At 20.4% G+C, this 10,555-nt stretch overlaps 1 protein-coding gene across 1 annotated transcript; it reads left to right on the forward strand.

Annotated features, from left to right (window-relative positions):
• The first annotated feature begins 1,196 nt into the window (after positions 1 to 1,196).
• On the forward strand, positions 1,197 to 10,446 carry LOC110652920 (protein DOG1-like 4). The gene is made up of 3 exons (XM_058129375.1): positions 1,197 to 1,409; positions 1,467 to 1,913; positions 10,330 to 10,446. The coding sequence occupies exons 1-3, from the start codon at positions 1,197 to 1,199 to the stop codon at positions 10,444 to 10,446; spliced, it is 777 nt and encodes a 258-aa protein (XP_057985358.1).
• Positions 10,447 to 10,555: the final 109 nt, after the last annotated feature.

Below are 10,555 nucleotides of genomic sequence, written 5' to 3' on the forward strand. Positions count from 1 at the left end.
AATTGGCATGCATAGCACTTCTATAAGCAACAATCTCAACACAACGAAGTCAATTTCAAGCATTTACATAAAGTCCCCACATCATATACATAAACCCTAATTCCAATCACCAAATTTACACAAACTCAACTCTTTTACACTTCTTATCATATCAACTATTCAAACATCCTTATGGAACCATTTTTCATCATTTAAAAATAGCAAACCTCACAAGATTCATGGCTTCCAAAATTAGGGTTCTTCAATTCCTTTTTATTTGTTTTCATTTTCATTGAATACTCACTCATCTCATCATTCTTACAAGATTTAAAGAAGAGAGGGGGTGGTATTTTTGCACTTACCTTGTGACCCAACTTACAAACTTCAATTTCTCTTCTTCAAATGGGTATCTAAAGCTTCCTTAGAGTGTGGAGAGTATTTTTTGTGAAGGGAGATTAAGGTTTTATGAGGAGAAAGCTTGGGAAATCAAGCTTTGAGAAAGAAGAAAATGGAGGAAGAGAAAGCTTCCATGGTGTCGGCTCAAAGAGAAAGAAGAGGAGGATGAAGAAGACTTGTGGTTGGTGAATTTTTATCTCTTATGTATTATATATATTCTGTAATTATTGTATTTTAATTTTTTTTTAAATGCCATAAATCTATTTCCTTTCTTTTCTTTTCTTTCCTTTTCTTTTCTTTTCTTTTCTTCTTCTTTCTCTTCTCATTTTCCAAATTCAAATTCATAAATTTAATTTATATTAATTATTTCATTTTCTAATTTTAATTTGCCATTTAGGTCAAAATTCACCTCTAGCGGTGAAATTACCAAATTCCCTTCCTGGTGCTCATCGGGTTATTTTTATTATTTATACCAATTAATAAATTCTCTAAATTTTATTTTATTTCTCAAAATTTTTCTTATATTTTTTTAATATTTATTTCATTAATTTATGCCTCGTTACTATAGTTTAAGTGTAGTTCCAGACATCCTGACTATCCGAACAGACATTAGTCGTCAGAACAGTAAAATGTACGGACTACCTACAGTGAGGGCGTTACACCACTGACTCATTGTTGTAGGTAAGCCAAACACAAACACACCTTTTCTTATATATAAAAACATATCACCCTATTCATCTCTCTCTATCTCCCACTAGTCCTAACCAGCTAGCTATCCCTCTTCTTTCTCCATCTCTTTGCTTAAACGAAGGGGGAAAGATATGAAAACTAAAGTTGAAGAGAGGTTCTCTGAGTTTTTTGAGAAGTGGATGTGTCAACTCCATGAGTATCTGCAACACCTGCGAAGGGCGTCTGAGGATTATCGAGCTAAAACTGGGTGTGAGCGTGAGCAAGAGCTACAAGCTTTAGTGTCCAAAGTCACACAACAATACAAAGACTACTACACTATAAAATGGGCCTTAGCCCATGAAGATGTGCTTGCTTTCTTTTGTCCAATTTGGATTTCCCCTTTAGAGAATGTGTATTCTTAGGTTACTAGGTGGAAACCTTTAACAGTGTTTAAACTGGGTAACTCAATAAGGACAAATGGTGTTCCCAGTTTGAGTCTGGTTGAATTAACACAAGAACATATGAGAAATATTGAGACTTTGAGGCTAAAAAGAAGGTTAGAAGAGGAGAAGGTGGAGAGGGAAATGGAGAGGCAACAAGTGGTTGTAGTAGATAGGAAGATGCTGGAGTTGGTAAGGTTGGTGGTTCGAGTGAAGAATGGGGAGGAAGTGAGGCAGGTGGAGAGGCTGGTGCAGGTGGCACTGAAAGGAGTAATGGTAGGACTAGAAAAGGTGATGAAAGCGGTAGATTGTGTAAGGCTTAGGACTTTGAAGGGAGTTTTGGATGTTTTGAGCCCACTACAATGCGTGGAGTTCTTGGCTGGGATTGACATACTTCAAATTCTGTTAAGACAATGGGGAAAGAAAAAGGTTTGCACTATTAATTAGAAACTTCCAGTTGTAGGGTTTTAGGGGTTTTGATTTTCACTTTTAGACTTGTTTTCTTTTGTCTTGATTTGGTTTTATCTTAATTAATATGCATGTACTATTCAGTGGTTTTAATTTAACTTTTTTTTTATTCTTATTATAAAAACTCATAATTTAATTTTTTTTTATATAATGCTTTATTAATTTTATATTATATAATATTATCATTATATTACAAATATTATATTTAATTGTTTAAATTAAAATATTAATTTTAATGTCATTTTAATTAATTATATAAATAAAAATATTTATTAATTTAAAATTATTTTTTATTTGATCGTATTTTAAAAAAATTTTGTGTTAAAATATTAATATAATAATAAAATAATAATAAGTTTTTAAAATATAAATAGGTGAAAATATTTAAAAATTAAAATAAATTAATAATAAATATAAATTAGTCCATGAATTTAATTCATTTAAATTCTATTATTTTATTTTTTTAAGAAAAGTTTGATTTGCATATATTTTACTTTAATATTTTGTAATTTAAAATGATATTAACTTGCATAATAAAATTGTATGCCTAAATTAATGTGAAAGGGAATTAATTATAAAATTAGAAAATAAAATAATTTTTAAAATAAATTTTTATTAGTTTAGTGCATTATTATTATAAAATTATCATTTTTAGTATATTGATATTTTGAAATTTTATATCGTCATATTATTTAATACAAAAAATTTTATATCTATTTTATATATTAATTATTTAATATATTTATAGATTATATTATATATGTTATAAATATATTATTGATTAATATATAAATTTAATCATGTATATTCTAATTAAAATTGAATAATATATATATATATATAGAGAGAGAGAGAGAGAGAGAGAGAGAGAGAGAGAGAGAGGTCTACTTCTAAATTAAAAATTATAACAAAATTTCTATAAAATAAATTTTAAAAAATAAAATTTAAAAGAAAAAAAAATAAATTTATATGATTAATATAATAATAATAATTTTATCAGTTTAAAAAGTTTGTCCTTCATTCATATCTGTATATATATTCTAGTGCATAGTCTATTATTATAAATACACTATATTTATTACTTATTTAAGTTTTAATTATATTAAAATTATATTTTATTTCTAAAAGCATCATAAAAAAATATTTTTATAAAATTAATTTTAGCTTTAATTATTTCTTTATTTGGTATTCAGTATAATTAGGTATAATATTATTCTTGATTTAATTATTAATAGAAAATTAGAATTATATTAACACAATAAAATAAATTTAGTTAAATATGGCTTGGTTTATCCAATATTTTTTTTTTATTTCAATTCTTATCAATTCTTCTTTTTATTCAAAATAATAAGGATTATGAACACTACTATTTTTAACACTAAAAAGAATAAAAATAGAAAAATATTGATATCTTAATAATATAAATATAAATCTAATTAATTAGTTAATATATTATCAATATTATCTTTTATTTATTATTAGTGCAAGAGATAATATTTTATATAGGTGGTATAATGCTAGCTCTATAATAATAATTTTTAAGAAATCATACTTGTAATAATATAAATATGCATATGAATAAATTAATTAGGTTTAAATTTAATTATCTTTAATTTTTTTGTTAGTATCGATCTTCAATTAAAATTAAATAATTCCTTTTAAGTTCTTCATTTAACAAATTTTAAAATTATTAATAATCTTCTAATGATTTATATTATTTTTGTTTTCATTTTATAAATTATAGTCATTAAATATTTAATTTTAATTAATATTAATAATTTTATAAATATTAATAAATCGTTTTATTGAAATAAAAATATACTTGCAATAATAAAGATATACATAATGAATAAATTAATTATATTTAAATTTAATTATTTTAAATATTTTTTATTAGTATTAGTCTTCAATTTAGATTAAATAATTTTTTTAAGTTGTTCATTTAACAAATTTTAAAATTAATAATAATGTTTGGATGATTTATATTATTTTTATTTTCATTTTTAAAAATTATAGTCATTAATATATAATTTTAATTAATATTCATAATTTTATACATATTAATATATTGTTTTATTAAAAATATCTTAGATGGAATTTAAATAAAAAATAATATGTAACAAATTAATATTTTTAAATATATATAATAAATAATTAATTATAAATCAAAATTTTAAAAAAATTATATACTAATAAACTATTTTACTTAATATTGTAATAAAATCAAATTATATTTTTTATTTATTAATTTTTATTTTAGGTAATTAATTCTTGCAAAATTTTATAATTAATTGAAGTTAAGTATAAATTGGATTAAGAATTTTAAGTTCATATTAACCATAAAATAAAAAATTTTAAATTTATACAAACTTGAAAGTTAATTTAAATAATAAAAATACAATTATAATTAATTTTAAGAATAAATGACAATTTGCGCAAAGCCAATGTTTCCCGTCCTCCTTCATATATATACATAAGAATAAATTAATTAGGTTTAAATTTAATTGTCTTTAATATTTTTTTATTAGTATTGAAAATAATTAAAATTAAATAAAATTCCTTTTAAGTTGTTTATTTAATAAGTTTTAAAGTTAATAATAATCTTTAGATGATTTATATTCTTTTTATTGCTTTTATAAATTATAGACATAAAAATATTTAATTTTCATTAACATTTATAATTTTATAAATATTAATATATTATTTATTGAAATAAAAAAAACCTTATATGAAAATTAACTTATAAAAATAATATGCAACTAATAAAATATCTTTAAATATATATAATAAATAACTAATTATAAATATAAATTTGAAAATTAGATACTAATAAACTATGTTATTCAATATTGCAATACGATCAAATTATATTTATTTATTTATTAATTTTTTATTTTAGTTAATTGCTTCATGTAAAATTAAAATTAAATATAAATTGGACTAATAATTTTAAATTTATATTAATTCTAAAATTAAGAATTTTAAATTGACATAAACTTTAAAATTAATTTAAATAATAAAAATATAATTTTAATTAATTTTAAGAATGAAAGGAAACTTGGGCAAAACTAAGCTAATGTTCTCCCCTCCTTTATAAATTTATATATAATACAGATATATCGATATAATTAATTGCATTTTTTTTTATTTTTCACTTATTAGTTTCTTTCTTTAATTAATTACTTTTTATAATATTTTATATTTAATTGAAGTTAATTATAAGTATTATTAAGAAATTTAAATTTATATGATTTTTAAAATTAATAATTTCAAATTTATACAAACATTAAAATTAATTTAAATAATAAAAATATAATTGCAATTAATTCGAGAAATAAATGACATTTTTGGAAAAACTAATATTCTCTCTTCCCACATTTGTATATGATATAGACTATGTAAAAATATAAATAAACCTATTTTTTTGAAATGGAAACAAAAATTTAAATCTTAAACTTTAATTAAAAAATCAGTTATATCTCTATTCTTATTATGGTAAAATAATAATTTTAAAATATTATTAAGCACATAAAAAAGAAAGAAGATTTTTTAATTCTTAAGTTATAGAATAAACTTAATTAAATTTATTGATAAAATTAATTGAAATCGTTAATAATTAAAACGATTGAATAAATCGATTGAAATTACCAAAATTAAAATTATTGAAATAATTTTAATTTAATATATATATATATATATATATATATATATATATATATTTAATTTAATGTTATTGTAATGAAATCATTAATTTTCCATGAGAATGTCAAAGTAAAGATAATTTCTTATGGCTCTTTTTTTTATTTTTCATTTAAATCAAATATTTTAATTAAAATTTGTTTATGAAATTCAATATTTTTTTAAATATTACTACGAATTGGTGTTAGAATAATTATTGTTATTAAAAATTTATATTGCAATATTACTAAAAAAACTTTATAATATATTTTTAGTATTTGTCAATGTGATGATCTATGTTTTTCTTATTCAAGTTACTAAAATATTTTAATTTTTATTCTTTAATTAGCTTGATTAATAATATATAGATTTTGACAAAATAGAATTGGAAATTTTTAGATATAAATTATTTTTAGCCATCATTTATAGGTTCTACTTTTTATTTAAATTGAATAATTATTTAATAAAAATCGTGAAAATTAAAATATATTTTATCACCTATATAACATTATTTTTATTAATCAAATATATAATTAAAAAATAAAAAATTTATTTACATAGAAAGATTAGTGATATGTTAAAATAATTGATTCAGATTTGTTAAATAAAGAGTTATTTTCACTTTCTCTAACTTTTTTATAAAATTTTTATTATATTGAATTATTCTATTATCAAAATTTACATGACTCTTTTTTACAATTATTTTATTAATTTTTTATAATATAAATTTATAGGAAGTAATAATTATGGACCATCAAAAGCACAAATTTTATATTGTAAATATCTAACTAACTCAAAATCACAAATTTTATATTGCAAATATCTAACTAACTCAAAATCACAAATTTTATAGTGTAAATATCTAACTAACTTATCACATATACATGATATATTCATTTTATTCACCTATATATTAGAAGAAACTTATTAATTTGTTAAATAAATTAATTGATAAGATATTGAAAAAAATTAATTATTATCTAATATATTTGTAATATATATAAAAGTGAGAAGGGGAATAATGGGATTATAAAAATATCTTTAATTTTTAAAATATATATAATTATTTTTTTATTATTTAAAAATGTATTTTAAGTAAAATAAAAATTAAATATTATTAGATATAAAATTCTTATTTTATTAGGTCTCAAAATTAACTATTATAATTTTTATTAAAAATAATTATAAAAAAACTAAAAAAGAAGGGATATTACTATAGAAGGCTACCTAAACCATTTGGATATTTCAAGAAGCTAATTCTTAGGTATTTTTCTCATTTTGTTGTCATTTACATATTCATTTTTGTGTAATTTTCTAAACTTATTTATATAATTTTATTTATTTGATAGATATTTTTGAAATCGCTGAGACTAATTCTGGTAAGATTTTGTATTCTTCTATCATGTTTATAGTATTTTATTTATATTATTTTAATTGATTAATTTAATATTTCTTATTAATTTTTTTTCTTACAATTTTTTTAACTAACATTAATTAAAAATAAAATGTCATGATGGTAATTTAATATTATGGCAATAAAAAATTAAATTTAACTAGATATTAAAAATAATTAAATTATAATAATATAATATTATATAAAAAGATTATATATAAAAATTTAAATTACAAATATGTAAAATGAATACAAATAACATACAATTCATGTTTTAAAAAAAATAGTTATTTAAAATTTTTAAAAGACAAATTATATTTTTTTAATTATTTTCTCACTTTCATTAATAAAAAAATATATTTTTTAACGGTGATACTATATTGTAGATAGATTTAAAATTGAGCAAATAATTTTAATAAATTAAAAATAAAAATATTTTATTATAATTTTGTCAAACTTCTAATTAAATTATAATTTATGCTAAAATTTAATTGAAATGAGTCCATAAAGCACAATTGAAAATGAATTTCAATTTATAAAAATTTATTTTTTATTTTATTATTTTAAATCATGATATATATATATATATATATATATATATATATATATATATATATATATATATATATAATTTTAAAAAAATACGATGCACATGAATTAAATAATTTATGACTCATAATTAATTTTGTCTTTATAAATAAATAAAATCTAATCATAATAAATTTTAAATTATTATGTAGATAAATTAGACTTTATTTGAATATATTAAATGATAATTCTAAAAAGATAATTTTATAAAAATACTCATAATTAATTACTTATTTAAAATTTTTTAGTAAAAAAATTTGTTCACCTTATAACATACTTATTTTTCAAATAATTTTCATTTAATTTATTATTAATTATAATACTAAAAATTATATTTCAAAAATTTGTATACATTTATGATTTATAAAAAAGAAATTAATCTCAAGTAATAAAAGCCATGCTCTTTATTTTAAACATTCATTAAAAATAATTGCAAAATATTATCATAATTTTGAAATGATCTTAAAATTTTCAATTGTTCATATATATAATATGAATATGAAAATCCAATAACAAACATATTTAAAATCAATTAAATAAATTTTTACTAAAATTTTATTCTCGATATCATTTTTTACATATACTAATAATAATTTAAATTAATAAGAAAGAGAAGAAAAACTCAAAATAAACAATTTGTATAATACGAAATATATTTTTTTAAACCATTTAATAAGAAAGAAATTTTGAAAAAATTAAAAAACCTAAGTTTTGATTTTATTTCGTGAATCGCTTCAAATATTATATGCCTTTATTATTTTTAATTTATAATTATTTTTCAAAAATTTAAATTTTTTTATTTTAAATATAAATATGTTCAATTTATTTAATTTATTTTGTAATTACAAAAAATAGTAAAGAATTTAATAACATTTAAATTATAGTGTAAAAATTAGAGTTACATTAAAATTCCATTAAAAGTGTAAAATAGTTTGAAACGAATATTGTGCATGAGTAACATGTAATTTTTTTTTTCAAATCATTTAATTGGTGGACATATTGATAAATCTTTTCATACAAAGTGCATTTTTATTATTTTTAAATTTTATAAATTTCATTTTTTAAAAAATAATTTTAACATTTCAACCACAGTATTAAACGGGTATTAAATTATTAGAGTCAATAGTCAATTTATTTGTTAATAGAATTAAATTTTAAAATTAAATTATTATTAAATATATATATATAAAATTAATATATAAATTTTACTATATCTCAATGATTTAATTATACATTGTCCTAAAATAAATAAAAATAATATAATGAATAGATTTGGAGAGACATAGGTGGCAAAGAATGGGCTATATATATATATATATATAGGTATCTATCTTAGCTCCTCCTTCTACCCAGGAGCTGATGAACAGGTCTAGTTTAATCTTAATATAAATAGGCATTACAATTTTGTCTTAAAAAAAGTGTTACAAATTTAATGAAATTTTATGATTTAATTAATTATAATTAATTTATGTTAGATTATTAGTGTGGTAAGGTAAAAAAAAAACTTTTGAGTGGGTAGGTTTTTTTTTTTAGTAAGTAGTCAAATCTAAATCTGTCAAGCGAAAGGTGCAAGTTGAATAATACTTGATATCACACTCTTTTAAATTCAAATGAAAATATCTTCATCTACATAATTAAATATTCATATTGTATTGTAATCAAAATTTTCGTGCTTTTTCAGAAAATCATTTGCCAAAACATAGCAACTCCAATTACAATATCAAAAAGCTAAATTTTAGATTTTTGGCATGAAGTCTGAGAGAGACTTGACTTGCAATACAAAGAAGAAGAGAGAGACAGAACTTAAATCGCCTCGATAGATAATATTTCAAGTTCAACCCACCAAAGCAGAGAAAGTCTTGGAATTGCTTGACCAGATGAGATAGCAATCACTTCCCTCAACTTGAAAGTGATATCCTTCATTGTTGGTCTTTGCCTTGGATCTGGTTGTATGCACTCTTGGATAATCTCGCATATGAGGTCAAGCTCATTGTTTTTGAAAGACTTAAGGGTTGGGTCAATCATATAATTGATACTACGTTTGTCATTCAAATATTTAGCAGCTTGCAAGTTTATAGTTAAATTATATGCTTGTCAGCCAGCCGTGCATGCAACTAGAATACAAATAATATTTAGCCATAAAGCAATTCCCAGAGATATGAGAGTATAGGATTTCATAAAAGATTTACTAATTTTTCGAGGGACCCTTGTTCTTTCGAGTATTGGAGTTTTCCAGAAATGATTTTTAACAATAGAATCCCAAACAATAGACATTTGTCTCTACATCAGCCAAAGGTGGCAATGTAGAATGCACTAACTCATTATTACCTGAGCTCTTCTACTTGGATGAATCTTGTGGCAAGAAAGAGATGTCAACAATCTATGAAGGACCATAGATACGGTGAGAAGACACATTAAAGAAACAAAATAGAATGAAGCCAACCCATGAAGGAGATTACTGTAGCTGCATAGTCATCAGTTAGAAAGATATTATGTGAATTCAAGTTAGAATGTGCCACTGGTGGATTTAAATCATGGTGCATGTATTGTAAGCAATAAGCAATGTCCATGATAATCCTCATTCTTTCACTTCAGTCAAGATCTTCCATTTCTTTAACTGAAGATACAGAATAAATGTTTCAGCCTCTAAATTAACACAGGAGAAATCTATCAAAATTTTCATCGTTAAATTAATATACAGTGAGTATTACCATGCAGATGCTAAAAGAGGGTTCCATTAGGAGCGTATTCAAATACCATCATCCTATTGAAGGGTTCATCCTTTTCACAGTAGCCAATGAGATTGACAAAGTTCTTATGGTTAACCCGAGATAACATGTAATTTTTTTTTTCAAATTATTTAATTGGTGGACATATATAAATCTATTCAGAAAAAGAGCATTTTTATTATTTTTAAAATTTATAAATTTTATTTTTTAAAAAA

The sequence above is a fragment of the Hevea brasiliensis genome, chromosome 11 (genome assembly GCF_030052815.1).
Source record: "Hevea brasiliensis isolate MT/VB/25A 57/8 chromosome 11, ASM3005281v1, whole genome shotgun sequence".
NCBI classification, from domain to species: Eukaryota; Viridiplantae; Streptophyta; class Magnoliopsida; order Malpighiales; family Euphorbiaceae; genus Hevea; species Hevea brasiliensis.